This window comes from Typopeltis vanoorti, chromosome 10 (genome assembly GCF_054136105.1).
Source record: "Typopeltis vanoorti isolate ZY-2024b chromosome 10, IOZ_Tvanoo_1.0, whole genome shotgun sequence".
In the NCBI taxonomy this organism is placed as follows: Eukaryota; Metazoa; Arthropoda; class Arachnida; order Uropygi; family Thelyphonidae; genus Typopeltis; species Typopeltis vanoorti.
This window is the reverse complement of record NC_143558.1, coordinates 719,599-738,034: the sequence shown is the minus strand read 5'-3', so window position 1 is coordinate 738,034 and position 18,436 is coordinate 719,599. Positions and strand designations below refer to the sequence as shown.

At 36.2% G+C, this 18,436-nt stretch overlaps 1 protein-coding gene across 3 annotated transcripts in view; it reads right to left on the bottom strand.

The window, feature by feature from the left end:
* LOC150102123 (tRNA (32-2'-O)-methyltransferase regulator THADA-like) overlaps positions 1 to 18,436 on the bottom strand; it is a 694,369-nt gene that overhangs the window by 69,408 nt on the left and 606,525 nt on the right. For all 3 annotated transcript variants that reach the window (XM_090398691.1, XM_090398692.1, XM_090398693.1), the window contains 2 exons: positions 9,607 to 9,647; positions 94 to 166 (listed from right to left, as the gene is read on the bottom strand). In XM_090398691.1, coding sequence (XP_090254817.1) covers positions 94 to 166; positions 9,607 to 9,647 — 114 coding nt within the window. The remainder of the gene's footprint in view (positions 1 to 93; positions 167 to 9,606; positions 9,648 to 18,436) is intronic.

Here is an 18,436-nt window from a genome sequence, read left to right as displayed (position 1 = left end):
CATAAAATAAATAAATAAAGTTAAAATTGAGCATCTATTATAGTTGCTGTGTTTATAATTCTGAACAGATACCTCAGTGATTTGATTACTTACTTCAATAAAATCTTTAGAACAAGCTTCAGCCATCTGATGTGAGAACAAGAGCATACTATTAAACATATCATCCCTAAGGAAGAAAAAAAATAGCATTATGTGTTATTTAAATGTTGAAAATTCCATCTTCACCATACGGTAAACTATCATTTATTTTACCCTTTGATTATAAGAACAGTGAGTTAAGATAATTGAAGGGGTGTTGTTTTGAAGGTCAGATGAACAGTAGATTACTGTATATGTACAGTGAATTCTTACAATAATAAGAATAAAAAAAAGTTCCCATTAAGTGCTATTTTAAAGGAAATACATTTCAATAAACCTTCCATCATATAAATTATTTTTTGTTTCTACAATTTGTACTAGTAAAAGCTGTGTGTGTTTATTTATTGGAAAATGGTTCTCAATTTAACAGCAATAAAATAATCAAGGCAAAACCCAATTAATTGTACTTATAAGAATTTATTATTTTTTTATAGATAGATAACAAGGGAGAGAGTTCATAATAAATTTTAAATTATTAATAAAGAAACATGCATCATGATTTCAGAATATTAAAGATACCAGGAAGAAGTGATAAATTCATTTTTATTCAAATTTGATAAAAAAAAATACCAGGCTTCTGAATTTTCATCTATTGAGGATTGGAGAGTTTCTTAGGGCTGAGGCTGATTCCATAAATAGTCTTTCGAATTTGTATTTCCTGCAGTGTATTACTGTAGCTTTCTTCCACCGTATTCTGTGGCGTGTATCCAAAGCATGGTCTGCAAGACCAGAATGGCTGTACTTGTGAAACCGGATGTAGTCCTTGTGTTCAGAAATTCTGATATTCGCTGTCCTGCCTGTTTGGCCAAAGCAAGACAGTTTACAATTGCAAGGGACCTGGTATACACCAGGTAGATCTAGGGGAAGTGGTTGGTCTTTGGTGGAGTGGATAAGGGATGCCAATTTTCTATAGGGCCTGTAACAGGAGGTAAGGTCATGTTTTTTTAAAATTTTGGTAATTTTTTCCGAGGTGCCTCGGATGTAGGGAATGGCGATGGATTTAGAGTAATCTTTGTTGTGGAGGGGGGGCTGTGGTTTGTAGGTTATAATATTTTTTTTTTTGGGAGGGGGGGTAGCCATTGGCTGAGAAAGTGTTGAGGATGTGATTTAGTTCAGTGTTTAGGGCCATGTCATTAGAACAGATTAGTTTAGCCCTGTTGTATAGTGTTTTCACTACTCCATATTGTTGTGAGGGGGGGGGGGATTGTTGGTGAATGTATCTGCCTGTATGGGTGGGTTTTCTATAAACTGAGAAAACCAAGGTTCCATCAGGCTGGTGGGTGACTAGCGTGTCTAGGAAAGGGAGGCTGTTGTTTTCCTCTTTTTCCAAGGTGAACTTGATTCTGGGGTGTTGGTTGTTTAAGTGTGTTAAGAAGGAGAGGAGCGTGCCCAAATAGCGAACACATCATCAACATAGCAAAGCCATATGGTTGGTTTTTGTGGGGGGCAGAGGCTAAGGCTTTTTCTTCAAAGGTCTCCATAAAGAAATTGGCCAAGGGTGGGGAGAGTGGTGAACCCATGGCTGTTCCCTCTATTTGTTTGTAGAATATTCCCTGCCAAACGAAATAGCCTGAGTTCATTGTGAACTGAAATAGGGCTGAGATATCGTGAGAAAATTTAGCTTGGATTAGTTCTAAAGTTTCCTTGAGTGGGACATTTGTGAATAAGGAGGAGACGTGAAAACTGACCATTATGTCAGTATGTTGGAGTGTAAGGTTTTCTATGCTGGCTTTGAAGTGGGCTGAGTTTTTTATGTGTAATGGTGTGTTGCCAGTATAGTGTGTGAGCTCTTTAGCCAAATGTTTAGTTAATTTGTATGTGGGGGAATCAGTGGCATCCACTATGGGACGTAATGGCACATTTTCTTTGTGTATTTTTGGGAGTCCGTAAATATAGGGGGGGGGTATAGAGTTAAACGGCTTTAATCTGTTGGTAACTTCTACAGGCCAAGAAGTGACTTTCTTAAGGAGCCTGTGAAGTTTTCTAATTTGTGAGTTGGTGGGATTGTATTCGATAGGGAGGTAAGTAGCCCGATCCAATAGAAGAGCATTAAGCTTACCTTTGAAGTCCTTTTGGTTCAGGAAATGAGGAATAATAAAGAATTAGAGGTACTTAACCAAAAGGACTACAAAGGTAAGCTTAATGCTCTTCTATTAGATCGGGCTACTTACCTCCCTATCGAATACAATTCCACCATCATTAGAAAACTTCACAGGCTCCTTAAGAAAGTCACTTCTTGGCCTGTAGAAGTTACCAACAGATTAAAGCAGTTTAACTCTATACCCCCCCCCCCCCCCCGTATTTACGGACTCCCAAAAATACACAAAGAAAATGTGCCATTACGTCCCATAGTGGATGCCACTGATTCCCCCACATACAAATTAACTAAACATTTGGCCAAAGAGCTCACACACTATACTGGCAACACACCATTACACATAAAAAACTCAGCCCACTTCAAAGCCAGCATAGAAAACCTTACACTCCAACATACTGACATAATGGTCAGTTTTGACGTCTCCTCCTTATTCACAAATGTCCCACTCAAGGAAACTTTAGAACTAATCCAAGCTAAATTTTCTCCTGATATCTCAGCCTTATTTCAGTTCACAATGAACTCCGACTATTTCGTTTGGAAGGGAAAATTCTACAAACAAATAGAGGGGACAGCCATGGGTTCACCACTCTCCCCACCCTTGGCCAATTTCTTTATGGAGACCTTTGAAGAAAAAGCCTTAGCCTCTGCCCCCCACAAAAATCAACCATATGGCTTTGCTATGTTGATGATGTGTTCGCTATTTGGGCACATGGCTCTGAAATACTCCTCTCCTTCTTAACACACTTAAACAATCAACACCCCAGAATCAAGTTCACCTTGGAAAAAGAAGAAAATAACAGCCTCCCTTTCCTAGACACACTAGTCACCCGCTAGCCTGATGGAACCTTGGTTTTCTCAGTTTATAGAAAACCCACCCATACAGGCAGATATATTCACTAACAATTCTCCCCTCCTCACAACAATATGGAGTAGTGAAAACACTATACAACAGGGCTAAACTAATCTGTTCTAACGACATGGTCCTAAACACTGAACTAAATCACATCCTCAACACTTTCTCAGCCAATGGCTACCCCACCCCCCCCAAAAAAATATTATAACCTACAAACCACAGCCCCCCTCCACAACAAAGATTACTCTAAATCCATCACCATTCCCTACATCCGAGGCACCTTGGAAAAAATTACCAAAATTTTAAAAAAACATGACCTTACCTCCTGTTACAGGCCTTACAGAAAATTGGCATCCCTTATCCGCTCCACCAAAGACCAACCACTTCCCCTAGATCTACCTGGTGTATACCAGGTCCCTTGCAGTTGTAAACTGTCTTGCTTTGGCTAAACAGGCAGGACAGCGAATATCAGAATTTCTGAACATAAGGACTACATCCGGTTTCACAAGTACAGCCATTCTGGTCTTGCAGACCATGCTCTGGATACACGCCACAGAATTATTATTATTATTATTGTTCCGGGCAACTCCAAGGATTCGACAGACTCATCGAGGGAGGCCCTAACATCATATTAAGAACAACTAATCGACATTGACACAGTATCTATTATACCTTGCCTTGAACTCATTCACGGTCGTAGCACCCACAACAGACTCTGGAAGCTTATTCCACTCATTCACCACTCTCCAAGTAAAAAACCTCACTCTAACTCCCTTGTCAAACACGCTCTTGCCCAGCTTCCATGCATGGCCCCTAGTCCTCCCACCACCAGTCATATTTTCAAAAATATCTTCTGGATCAATCTTATAGAAACCCTTAAGTAATTTGAATGTCTCAATCATATCACCCCTCCTTCGCCTATCGTCCAATCTCTGCAACCTACAAATCTACAACCTATTCTCATAAGGTTCATTCCACAGACCTTCTATCATCTTAATCACTCGTCTCTGGCTCCTCTCCACTTCTTCCCCATCAGGAAGAAACCCTGGTGCCTATAACTGGGCACAGTAGTCCAGATGGGGTCTCATCAAGGCTCGATACAGAGGAACAACAACTTGTTTGTCTCTGCATGTTAAAGTATTTTTCAGAAGCCAAGTGATTTGATGAGCTGATTTAGTCACTTTTGCAATGTGTCCCATAAACTTCAATTCCCTATCCACCAACACTACCAAATCCCTGGCCACATCAATCTCCTGGAGTACGGTTCCACCAATGCGATACACTGCTGCTATTCTTTTCATCCCAAAGTGCATAACCTTACACTTTGCCACATTAAATTGACATCCATTTTTCCTAGCCCAGTCCTCCAAACTATCCAAATCATCCTGTAAAATTTTGACATCCTGTGCACTCACAATTGCTCTACCCAACTTTGCATAATCAGCAAACAAGTGAACACTTCCTCTCAAATCCTTTCCTATATCATTGATGAACAAATTGAAAAGCAGTGGTCCAAGAACAGAGCCCTGTGGCACACCACTAGTCACAAGCCGTCTTTTAGACTCCACTCCTGCATAAACCACTCTCTGGTATCTCTCCATCAACCACCCTCCTATCCATCTCACCAACCCTACATCTATCCCCATCTACTCCAGTTTACTGATTAGGGTTCCATGTGGTATCCTGTCAAAGGCCTTGGCAAGGTCCAGTAGTATCACTGTAAACCCATTACCCCTATCCAGTTCAGCCGCCACTGGTATAAAACGTGAGCAAGTTACCGAGGCATGATCTACCCTTCACAAAACCATGTTGTCCCCCATACAATATCCCATTTTCATCTATCCAATCCTGTATTCTTTTCTTAACTAATTTCTCTAAGACCTTGACAATGATTCCTGATATGCTAATCGGTCGGTAATTTACAACAGCAGCCTTGGAACCACCTTTATGCAGTGGAACTATTTTCCCCTCTTTCCAACCCCCCCCCCCTCGGGACTAACCCAGACCCGAGACTCAAATTAAACAAAATGGTCAATGGTACTAACAATTCTTTAGCTGCTTCTTGTACGACACGAGCTGGCATACCATCCAATTCCACGGATGTATTGATATTGAGGTCATGCAATAGACTACTCACCTCCACTTCATTCACCACAATTCCCGTATAATCTACTGGTTTATTCATTTCTGCAATGTCACCACCTGGATGATATATACTTGCAAAGTGCTCACTCAGTAACTCAACTATATCAATTGATTCAGTTACCTCCCTACCATTGGCATTCTTTAAAATCATTCTGCCATGTACATTTTTTCTTTTACTTGCTACATATCTAAAAAACTGTTTAGGATTCTCTTTAGCCTGCATGGCCAATGTTCTTTCATAATCCTTTTTTGCTTTTCTTACCACACTTGTTACCCTTCTGGCCTGCGCTTTATACCGTTCATGTACCTGCCGGTTTCTCCTTAAATTCTCTCCATAGTTGTTTCTTTTTTTGCAGCTCAAGCTTAATGGTGTTCATCCATTTAACCCCTACTTGATTTATTATTCGGACTCTAGGTATACAGTCAGCTATTGCTTCATGCAAACACTTCTTAACTGCCTCCCATGCACTATCAACTTCTAGTCCTTGCAGTTGTACATGCCATGGCACTGAACCAATCAAACTCCTAAGCTTGTCATACTTTCCAGCCCGATAATTCCACATGTACCCCGTTTTAATTGAAAATTCCACACCTTTAGCCACCTCCCAAGTCAAGACCCTATGATCACTCTCATCTATTGGTGGCAATGTGATCATATTTGTTACAGACAAATCCTCAGATGTAATTACTAGGTCAAGCACTCTCTGACCCCTAGTATTTTCCATTACATGCTGTCGCAGATAGTTATCCCTTAATAACCGCATAAAATCCACTTCCTTCCTTCCATGTGTTCTCTCCTCACTCCAATCAATGCGACCATAGTTGAAATCTCCCATAATAATTACCCTCCTTCTACTCATTTCTTCTATTTGCTTGTGCATACTGTCACCACCATCTTTTCCATCACCTGGTCTATAGCAGCACTCAATTGTATATTTAGTTCTGCTAGCCAAAATCTCACACCAAATGGCCTCAAATGTGCTCTTTTCTCTATCCTGCAATTCAACTTCTAGTCTCCTTGGCTGCAGCTCATCAGCTATCATCAACAATACTCCTCCCCCCATTTTATTCTCCCTGTCATTCCTGAACACACTATACCCATCACATTCAATCCCACTGGCTATATCATCTACAGTCAGCCATGTTTCACTAATACCAATAACCTGTGGTCTGGAAGTGCCAATCATGGCCAAAAACTCTTCCTTCTTGTTCCTAATACTCCTAGCATTAGTGTACATGAATTTAAGACCCCCCATTAGCCCCAACCCCTACCTTGATGCCTTATATTAACTATCCCACTCTGATTTGTTGTCCTTATTTGCTCGGGCATATTATATTCATTCATACATTCAACTGCCTCCCTAAGGACTGTATATCTACCCTCCCCCCTTAATAAATCTAGTTTCTCTGAATTTGCACATCCATTACATTCAGCAACACTTTCTCAAGTCTCCTTACACCATAACCATTCAAATGCAAACCATCCATCTTATATAGATCCTTTCGCCCATCGAACTCACTCCACACATCCACAAATTCCACACCACTCGTCATACATAACCCACGCATCAAGTCATTCGCAAATATGGCTCTCCTTTTAAACATTTCACTGTCATACTGTGGCAAAAGACTAATCATTCTAACTCTCTCACTCTTTTCTTTTGCTACCTCAAACAATTCATTCAGGTCTTCTATCATTTCCATTTATCTCCTTTCAAATCATTCGTACCTGCCACAACAATCATTTCTTTCACCCTTTCCTTTTGCTCTCTAATAGACTCAGTTACATCCTTTATGGTCGCACCAGGTTGGTACGATTTTGTCAAATCCTCTACTAACACACCTCATACTAACGAGTCTCCATACAGCACTCTATCCTTCATTTTGTTCATGTTCACACTCATACGCCTATTTTTCCTGTCATACTTTTTATTATTGGTTGGTTCATTCAGTCGACTTTTGCTCATACGTTCTAGCTGCTGTTTTGCCCTTTGTATCGCACCATTCAACAACGTGATCTCACTCATTGCATCTATCTCATCTCTTTTATTCTCTGTAAAACCATTAATACTATCAGTCACACTCTCACAATTCTGTGGTGCAACCTCGCCGTTTCTTGTCATATCCCTATTTTTTTCATTCTGAAGTTTGACAAAAATATCACACTCACGATCCGAAATACACTTCAATTCCTCATTCTCCCTACATTTTCTACACACATTCACTCCTTTATTATCATCTAACCACACTCTGACCGCACTCCGCAAAGCGTACATTTCGCAGATAGTACACTGAATCGTCTCCTTTACATTACCGTTCTTGAAAGAAGATGGCGAACCATCATTACTGGCCACCATTTTCCTTTGTACTGGAGCCAATACTTACTAGTAATGTATTTTATCAAATTATAATTTATAAACACCAAAAACACACAAACAGACACACTAAGATATGCAAGACAAACAAAACTACTCAATATTAAAGTAAATTTATCAACGATAACTGAAAATAATGCTTATCTTATCTGGAGCTTCCACGAACACTACACACTACGAATCCCTCTAGCGGCGACTTCCCGACATAGATTATGTTAAAAAACACTTTAGTACACTAACTACACTAATAAAACTACAATAATATACTAAAACGACACAATTAAATCTAACAAAATATTAATAAATCAACAAAAATCACAAATCTTTCAGGAGCTCTCCGACAGTACATCCTTTCACCAGCTAGCCTCGACACCAGTCCCAGAATACAGTGGAAGAAAGCTACAGTAATACACTGCAGCAAATACAAATTCGAAAGACTATTTATGGAATCAGCCTCAGCTCTAAGAAACTCTCCAAACCTCAACAAATTTGGTTGTATGCGACCGCCCCAAATTTGGGAGGCATACATCAGCCGACCTTTGGCCCAACGACCAAGAACTGCTTAGCCCGCTAGAGGGCACCATCAGGACTTCTAGGAGAACAATAGCTTCATCTCTTCATTCTCATTTACTATGTTGTAGTGCCTGTGTGCACGTGCCTTTTTGTAAATTCCTTTTGAAAATGGCAACGAGACATTGCCGAAATATCGGAAATATTTATTAAAGTATATTTTAATTTATATTCGGATCTCAAAGGCTCACTTTAGTGAGTACGAGAGTGGCGAACCCGAGGTACCTGATGCTGGAGCATACCTTATTTCATGTAATATACATTGTTATATTATCTATAGGATGGTCCCTACTCTTATTTCTTTCTATCCTTTTCTTCTTTCTTGTTCCTTCCCCCCAATGCTATTAGAGTAATCGAGGGCTAGGGATGATTCTTTCAATGTTTCTACTTTTTTCATCTCTTCATGCATAGAAGGCAACAGGAAACCACTATGCTTCTACTTTATCCCTAGTTTGGATGAGCAGTAAAGATCAAAATGATGAGGGATGCACAGCTCAGGATGGGTCCCCTGGGTCCGGAACTGCGCAATTGGCTACCAGGGAGGTCACTTGTTCCTGTATGGATATGGACCAGATTGCATGTCAGTCATATGAATCTTCTTTACTTTCTGAGAGGTTCTTCGGGACACTTGACAAGAACTATATTACAAGGGAAAGTTGAGGGGAAGAGAAGACGTGGAAGACCAACTAGAGAGTGGTTTAATGACATCGTGGAATGGACTGGTTTAAGAATGATGGAAGCGACAGACAGAAAGAAATGGAGAAGAGCTGCTCATCTGCTGCAACCCTCTTGCTAGAGGATGCTACCGGATGACGACGATTCAGATCTACGTTGTTCAATTCCTTAAGTGATTTAGAAATGCATAACCAACGTATAAGTCTGTCTACGAGAATCACTATTAACAATAGTTTAATACTTTAAACTGTAAAAACTATATTTTGTATATTTAATATATGTTAAATAAATTATTGACCATAATTTATTTAACATTATTATGGTCATATTCGTTGTTGAGAATGTAACCCTTTTTAACATGATGTTCATGGTAAATAAATTCCCACATTTGAGTTCATGCTTTATAAGCATGTGCTAGGAATGAATTAACTCATAAAATCAGGAACTGCATGTATTAAATTTTAATTTAGATTATATTAAAGATGTCAGATAGGAAGAAGTGATAAAATTAATTTTTATCAAACAACTTAATAAAAAAAAAAATCAAGCTGTTATATTATTTGATTTTCATCTAATAAGGAATAAAGGGTGCATGCATAATGATAACAAAGAGAAGGCCAAACTGGTGATACCCATCCAGTGTACTTAATTTGACTGTATTCTGAGATTATAATGATATTAATAACATTAAGCTTTCTCATTCATTTAAATAATTTTAAATTTGTTATTGATGCTAAATAAATCAAACTTACTGATTTGTATTTTCCATCTTTTCCAAAAGCCATGTCAGCTTCTAAAAATTAAATTAAGGGGATTTAAAAATTTCTAATAATGAAAATGAATTTGGAGAATCAAAAAAAAAAAAAAAAAAAAAAAACTGTTAACATTAGGAAACAATACTATAATCACACAAGCTACTGACACTGTCAAGTTATCAAATTAAATGACTTGAGCTAAACAGTCCTTCACTCCTATTTAATTGACTGTATTTTAGCTTGAGTCATTTTCACAAATTCGTCAGACCCCTTTAAGTTATATAGTGTGAGAGCAAACAAATTTGATGACTAGTGTTATTTTGCTATCAATGGTAAATCCTTCTTTACTGGGGAAGAAAAAAATAAATAAATAAAAAAAAAAATTACAGTAACAGATAAATAACAAAGCCTCTGTTGCTCCTCAATCAGTTGTGACAGAGCCCTTTGAGTTGGAAAAACTTAGGTTTCAATCCTGAAACACAAAGAAGATTATCAGGACCTTTCATCAACTGAAGGTGAGTTAGCTGCACATGTTGACAGAGAGGCAAACTGGGCAGCAAAACATGTGTAATTTACAAACATGAATATATGTTTAGCCAAAAGACTAACTGATTTATCCTAAAAATAATCCTATATCCTAATATATCCTAAAAATAAAATTTAAAAAAAAAGTGGAAAATAAGAAAGGGTGAGAACTAAAGGCCATTTCATATTAGTGATACACCACCATCATCATAACGTGTATCAAGGATTTAGGACTAGCATGGCCTGTTCCGGCCTTAGAAGTCATCGTTGAATCGTTTAACAAGACGTCCTGGTTTTCTTTCTCCTAATGGGTTGTACTTTAAGGCTTGTTTTGGTAATCTTTCTGTTTTCATTCTTTGAACGTGTTCCATTAATTTATGTTTATATTTTTTAATTTTTTCTATTACTGGTTCTTGGTTTAATTCTTTCATAATATCTTTCATCAATTTAATTCTTGTGCAATTAATTATCCTAAACCTGGGGATGCAGCGTAGCCTCCTTCAATTACCCTTTAACTAATTCTCAGGCAATGCTGATTCTTCTGCCAAGTCACTTCCTCGAGTTGCCTTCTAAGTTTTTACAAGTATAAATTTGTAATAACCTATCTTGCAGTTCCAATTATGCCCAATGTTAGCCAAAGCTGTTACATACATTATTACCTTCAAAGTTAAACCTGCTTGATCACTCTTGCCAGTTAGAAGATCACCATATTTCTAGACAGATTCTGAAATTTTTTTTTTTACTTTACACTCTTTCACTTAAAAACTGGATTATCTTAAAAAACAATATCATCATGCATATCAAGGATTAGGCATAGCATGGCCTGTTTCGGCCTTAGAAGTCATTGTTTAAGAGGACATCCTGGTTTTCTTTTTCCTAATGGCTTGTACTTTAAGGATTGTTTTGGTAATCTTTCTGTTTTCATTCTTTGAACGTGTCCCATTAATTTATGTTTATATTTTTTAATTTTTTCTATTACTGGTTCTTGGTTTAATTCTTTCATAATATCTTTCATCAATTTAATTCTTGTGCAATTAATTATCCTAAACCTGGGGATGCAGTGTAGCCTCCTTCAATTACCCTTTAACTAATTCTCAGGCATTGCTGATTCTTTTACCATGTGTTTTCTCCTGCCAAGTCAGTTCCTCGAGTTGCCTTCTAAGTTTTTACAAGTATAAATTTGTAATAACCTACCTTGCAGTTCCAATTATGCCCAATGTTAGCCAAAGCTGTTACATACATTATTACCTTCAAAGTTAAACCTGCTTGATCACTCTTGCCAGTTAGAAGATCACCATATTTCTAGACAGATTCTGAAATTTTTTTTTTTACTTTACACTCTTTCACTTAAAAACTGGATTATCTTAAAAAACAATATCATCATGCATATCAAGGATTAGGCATAGCATGGCCTGTTTCGGCCTTAGAAGTCATTGTTTAAGAGGACATCCTGGTTTTCTTTTTCCTAATGGTTTGTACTTTAAGGATTGTTTTGGTAATCTTTCTGTTTTCATTCTTTGAACGTGTTCCATCCATTTATGTTTATATTTTTTAATTTTTTCTATTAGGTTCTTGGTTTAATTCTTTCGTAATATCTTCGTTTCTTTTGTGATCAAATAGGGTATACTTTGCAGTTTTTCTCATAAACTTCATTTCTGCTGTTGTTAATCTTTGTTTGTCTTTTTGTTTTATTGTCCAGATTTTGCTTCCATACATTAAGACTGGTAGGGCTAATGTATTGTATACTTTTAGCCTGGTTTGTTTTTGAACTAGGTTTGGTTTAAATATAGAGTTAATTACACCTGTTATTTTTAAATATTTTGCAATTTTTACCAACGTTTATATCTTTTTCATTTTCATATGTGATCATGCACCTGGAGAAGATAAGCTAGGTTCAGAACTATATAAATACGCAGGAACAAGATTCAAAGAAAGACTTTTATTATTTTTAAATAAAATTTACTCAACTGGTATCCCTCCAATAGAATGGAAAAAAGCAATTGTGATTCCTATCTTTAAGAAAGGTAATAGAGATGACCCTAAAAACTATAGAGGTATCAGTATACTAAATTCCTGTTACAAAATATATAGCAGAATCTTTAATAACAAACTAATGAAATATTCCGAAAACTTTATTCTAGAAGTACAGAATGGATTTAGAAAAGGACAATCATGTATAGACCCAGCCTTTTGCCTAAAATTAATAATAGAGAAAAGAAGAGAATATAATTTAGAAACACATATTGCATTTATTGACTTTGAAAAAGCATTTGACAAAGTTAAAAGAAACATATTATTTAATATATTAAAAGAAAGACAAATACCAAATAATACCCTAAAAGCTCTCACAAGTATATATGAAAATAATCAAATACAAATAAGATTAAATCACAAGCTATCGTATACAAGAGAGATAAACCAAGGGGTCCGACAGGGATGTCCCCTCTCAGCAACTCTTTTTAATATCTACTTAAATGAAATAATAATAAAATGGAGTAAAAATTTACATCAAGGAATTAAACTTTTACCTACAGTTAACTTAAACACTCTCCTCCTTCCCGACAACCAAATAATAATTACAAATTCTAAAGACAACTTACAGAAAGCTATTTTAAATCTAAATGAGATATCCAAAGATTATAGTATGATAATATCAAAGCCTTTAAAGGACGAGATCCAGCAAGAACTAAAATAGTAATAGATAACAAACTAGGATATATGATCACATATGAAAATGAAAAAGTTATAAACGTAAAAATTGCAAAATATTTAAAAATAACAGGTGTAATTAACTCTATATTTAAACCAAACCTAGTTCAAAAACAAACCAGGCTAAAAGTATACAATACATTAGCCCTACCAGTCTTAATGTATGGAAGCGAAATCTGGACAATAAAACAAAAAGACAAACAAAGATTAACAACAGCAGAAATGAAGTTTATGAGAAAAACTGCAAAGTATACCCTATTTGATCACAAAAGAAACGAAGATATTAAGAAAGAATTAAACCAAGAACCAGTAATAGAAAAAATTAAAAAATATAAACATAAATGGATGGAACACATTCAAAGAATGAAAACAGAAAGATTACCAAAACAAGCCTTAAAGTACAAGCCATTAGGAAAAAGAAAACCAGGACATCCTCTGAAAACGATTCAACGATGACTTCTAAGGCCGGAACAGGCCATGCTAGGCCTAAATCCTTGATACATATGATGATCATCATCATCATCATCATACATCCTAGGTAGTTAATGAATTCACCTGTTGTAAGATCTTGTTATCTATTACTATTTTAGCTCTTGCTGGATCTTGTCCTTTAAAGGCCATAGTTTTTGATTTTTCCGTTGATATTATCATACCATAATCTTTGGATATATCATTTAGATCTAAAATAGCTTTCTGTAAGTTATCTTCAGAATTTGTAATTATTATTTGGTCGTCGGCAAAGAGGAGAGGGTTTAAGTTAACTGTAGGAGAAAGTTTAATTTCTTGATGTAAATTTGGAATAAAAGTGGAAGTTCGGTTCAAATAATCGAGAGAGTTTAACATTGAATCTCCACTAAAGGGGCTGGGACTTCATTAAAAATTCGAGTTATCGAGAGTTGACTGTATTTATATTTTTGTAACCTACTCATTATCTACAGGGGGCGAAATGTGCTGGGGGCGACTTTTCCGTAAACCATTACATAGTGCCTAAGATTGGAATTGCCAGTTATTGTTTGATTAGCTGAAGATGTACTTGTACTGAAGATGCCTTTGATACATCTTAGAAGCTGTTCCTTAAGAACTTGAGAAATTCATTTTTCTTATTAATGAAGTATAATCAATCTAAGGGAAAATGGCTTTAGTGTAGGAGTTTAATCTCTTTGATTAGGATTGAATGTATGGTGGAGATGTCATATTTTGCTAAGGCAGACTGTTCTAGTTCACAGAATCTAATGTAGACAAGATGAGCAGACCTTTCAGTATGGCCAAAGTAAGATAAACCACAATTTGATAAACACAGAGGTAGGCTAAAGGCAAAAGTTTATACTTTATAGGGCCTAATGAAGAAAAAAAAGTTTGTTGACTGGGTGAAGTCACAACAAACATAAGTAATTTGGTGACTCTCTCAGACACATTATATTCTTGTTCTATTCTTGACTCAGGTGTAAGCAAAGTTTGGACATGACATATCTTATTATGCCATCATATACCATATACAATGTAGAGGCTGCTGTTGACTAGACATCAATTGTCTTAGTATCCAATTATGTAAAACACACTTCCTTTAGATGCATATTGCTATACATTATGGGAAGGGTCATTACCCAAATCAGTTGCAACCTTTATTGGAGTCTCATCAGTGTAAGCCAGATCTAGGAAGAGAGTAAGGATGAATCAATGCAGAAGTTATATATTTTTCATATACAAGTAATAAAATGATATGAGTGGAACTCTAACTGTTAAGGGCCTTATTACTAGGACTCAATGAGGCCGTTAGACAAGTAGGTGGCTTCAATAAAATGTATTTATTGTACTGAAAATGCCTTATTAGAGAACAATGAGTAAGTCCCAAAGATGAGATTCTTAATGATGGCAGTGTGACTGACTATGAATATAAAGTTCACAGTGGATTTTTCTTTCAAAAACATAGAACTGAAGGCTACCATCCAAACAATTAACTTTAAAAGTAAATTGTATGCAAGGATGAATAGCAATAGCTTTTTTGTAATAAAATCATGAAGTTCAGAAAGTGCTCCTTGCCATAATGCAAAAATATCACCCAATATATTTGTACCATAAGACACTGGATATTACTGAGCAGTCACTGTCCAGATCATTCCATAAAGTAATTTGTAAGAGAAACAGGATTATTGATGGCAGTACCTTTTATTGGCTGGTAAAATAAATTCTGACAAGCAAATTAACCTGAATGGATGACAAAATTGAATAGACAAAGAATATCCATGGGATAGTCTTCTTGGAGTACTTTTAATGTTTCAGCTAGAAAAATATTTGTGTTGAGATGTACATTATCCAGGTAATTAAGAGAACTCAACTAGCCTGGATATTGAGCATCAAAGAACTCAACTTTTCCACACATTTTAAATTAATGCCTACAGCTCCTATAAAACAGATAACCTGAACCATGTACCAACATACAAAAACAAACCACCAATTTTCCTATCTCACATTTCCAGTGTACACCCGAAGAGATAGCTTTTCACTAAAGAAATATGTCACACCATGTTCAAAATATGCTTCAAATTACCAACCATGATCCACTAAGCTAAAGACAAACTCTATCCTTTAGGTGTCACATGGTAGGTTTCTTAACATCTATCTTGGAGAACACAAGAAATACATTCGTTACCATCATTATGGAAAATCAGGACTGAGAGACCATGTACCTGGACACCCCTCGCACAGGATCAGATGGAAGAAAACTGCAAAGAAGCTGGAGAGCCTAGCTTTAGTCAGCAATGGTTAAGAAACACACTCTCCTGACTGCATTAATCTGTCAAAAATTTGGGAATCATTTTAAGGTCAACTTCAACCCAACTACTTTATAATAAATTTAGTTTAATCCTTTATCCAAGTGTCTTCAGGACTGGGGTAAGGTAGTACAACACCGGGCAACTCGTTGCAAAGGTGGAGCAAGATCACAACACTCCTATCTCAGTATCTCACATAATGCAAAACACATCTCCTTGCGGATATGTATAATGTTATGCATTAAGGGAGGGTCACTACCCAGACTAGTTCCGACCTTTACTGAGGTCTCTTTAGTGGGAGCCAGGGCTGAGTGGAAAAACCAGGAAGAAGCATTAGCAAGGTCATCTCTACCTATAGGAGTTACCAAATGGTGTGCCACCTTTTTATTAAATTACTCTGGATTTAGAGAAAGATGTTGAAAGTTTATTTTTCACTTGGTTAGACTATAATAAATTTAGTTTAATCCTTTATCCAAGTGTGAGCAAACAAAGTTTGCACCTGAAAGTATCTTCAGGACTGGGGTAAGGTAGTATAAGGTAAGGTAGGATAAAGGATTAAACTAAATTTATTATAGTCTAACCAAGTGAAAAATAAACTTCCAACTACTTTAAAAACTTCTCTATACAACACGAGAGAGGAGTGCCAAATTAGGACTTAAGCATGAATAATAACATCCAACATCTATGATTGTCTGCAACACTGGTTTTAATAAAGAACATGAATTTACTGTAAGGAGTCAGATATCCAGTCTTCTCAAGACCAATTAGTCTCAATATTGTATCTCATGTTATCTGAATGTTATATAAAGTATTTCTACAGATTCTTCCAAACATGTTTTTGCTACTACATATGATAAACAAAGAAATTTAATCTTGTTGGCCATCATCATTTTCTTGTTAGAGAGCAGATAAAACCATTTTTAATGTTTCAGGATAAGTTCCCCTCCTGAGGAAATAACTGCTTATCCAAAGATCCTGATTTTGCCATTCTTAAATCCATTTCAGCTATGGAATTTTTTCTGTCAATAGCTAGAGATCTTTATAATATTCCTTTAGACACAGATCTTTGTTTTGAAGCAGCACCGATTCTTTTTAAGTATAAAGTCTCTATCTTCAAATTTGTCTTATTATTACTTAAAGCATTACTCTTCCTAGAGAAGGAACACAAGTGGTGGTGTAGGAAAAATTATTATAGAAAAATACCTTAATGTTATGTGACTATGCCAGTCAATACAGCTAATCATAACTGCATCTAGTCAAATAAATAGGCTACACAAACTTATCAGCAATATCTCCTGTTGGATGATGAAACCAAAATGAAGCTAAAATAAAAACCTATCGTGGCCACCCTCCTGGATGGTATGGACTTCCAGATTTCCACCAAATGAATGTTCTGTTAGGTCCTGTTAGTGACTATAATAAAATAAAATTGCAACTATCCTTCTCATTTTCTCTCTAACTTTACAGGTAATCCCACATCCTTCATTAACAAGAGTGCATTTCAAAGAAAAAAAAAAAAAATCTCAGAACTTTCTCTTCACTCTGGTGCTCTCTTAATAAGCCTGGATATTGTGTGTATCACAAATGTATCCCTAGCTGAAATATTAGAATTACTCCAACAAGACTTTCTTATTGATGTTCTTTGTGTATTCAATTTTTCTATTTAATTCAATTCTTAAGGTACAGATATGTCAGAACTTTAAGATTTTATTATAAAGTAAAGCTGTTGATCCTTGCATACAGTTTACTCTTAAAGTAGAAAAAGATCAGCATATTTCCTCTTTAAGATCTTAATTTTCATTTAGAGGGTAAGCTTCAGTTTTCTGTTTTTTTGAAAGAAAACCCACACCAGATTTTATATTTATTGTCAGCCATTTTCAGTCATTTCCTTATTAGAAATCTGGAATTATTAAAATACTCATTCACTGGGTTTACTTGCTGAGTTCTACTGAGATGCTGATTACACAATCAGCATCACAATCAATTGTAATTAGACCACTGTCCTGTCTTATGGCTTTTCTAAATACTATGATAACAAGGTGAGTTCCTCCCTCACTTGCCCCTCAGGAAGTTATCATCTGTATTTCCATCCTTTATGTCAAGAGCATTTCTCAGAGAACTGCCAAATTACTTAGATCTGTTGGACTTAATGTGACTTTTCATCTGATCAACAAAGTTTCTTCCTTTCTAGTACTGGTAAGGGCAAACTTCTGACTACAGCCTATCTCAGTGTTTATCAAATTCCATAAAATTGCAGTTTGTTTAACTTGTAACCAAACTGGCAGGCCTTTCTAGATCAGTCAGTATCAACAATAAACTTTGGTTGAAATGATATGGGGTAAAATCTAGTCTAAGAAATGAAGAATCTTTATCATGGCTTTTCAACTGAAGGTGAGTTAGATAATCTCATACAGAGGGGGTAGGCAGGTTTTTCCTTCTGGAAACCAGGCTTTTTATCCTACAAAGACAAACAATTCAATCAGAATGATTCTGTATAATACAATGGCGTTTTTCCCATAACTCTAAATAACCAAACAGGCAGGCTTATGACTGTTCATCATAATGAACATCTCAATTAGATTAGATTCCACAGGCTGACACAATCTGAACTTGCAGAACAATCCAAGTTCATTAAACATTGGATCCTTTGGAAAAAAGACATGGTCCTACACAAAAGCCATTTTCTCTCTGAATAGAAAAGGGACCAAGTTATCTCCTGCATGATAAATTATTCTCCTTTATACATCTCAGAGTGAGCGTTTCTAACATTTCTTTCACATACAGGCATACCCCAGTGATATGACAAGTTAGGTTCCAGACCA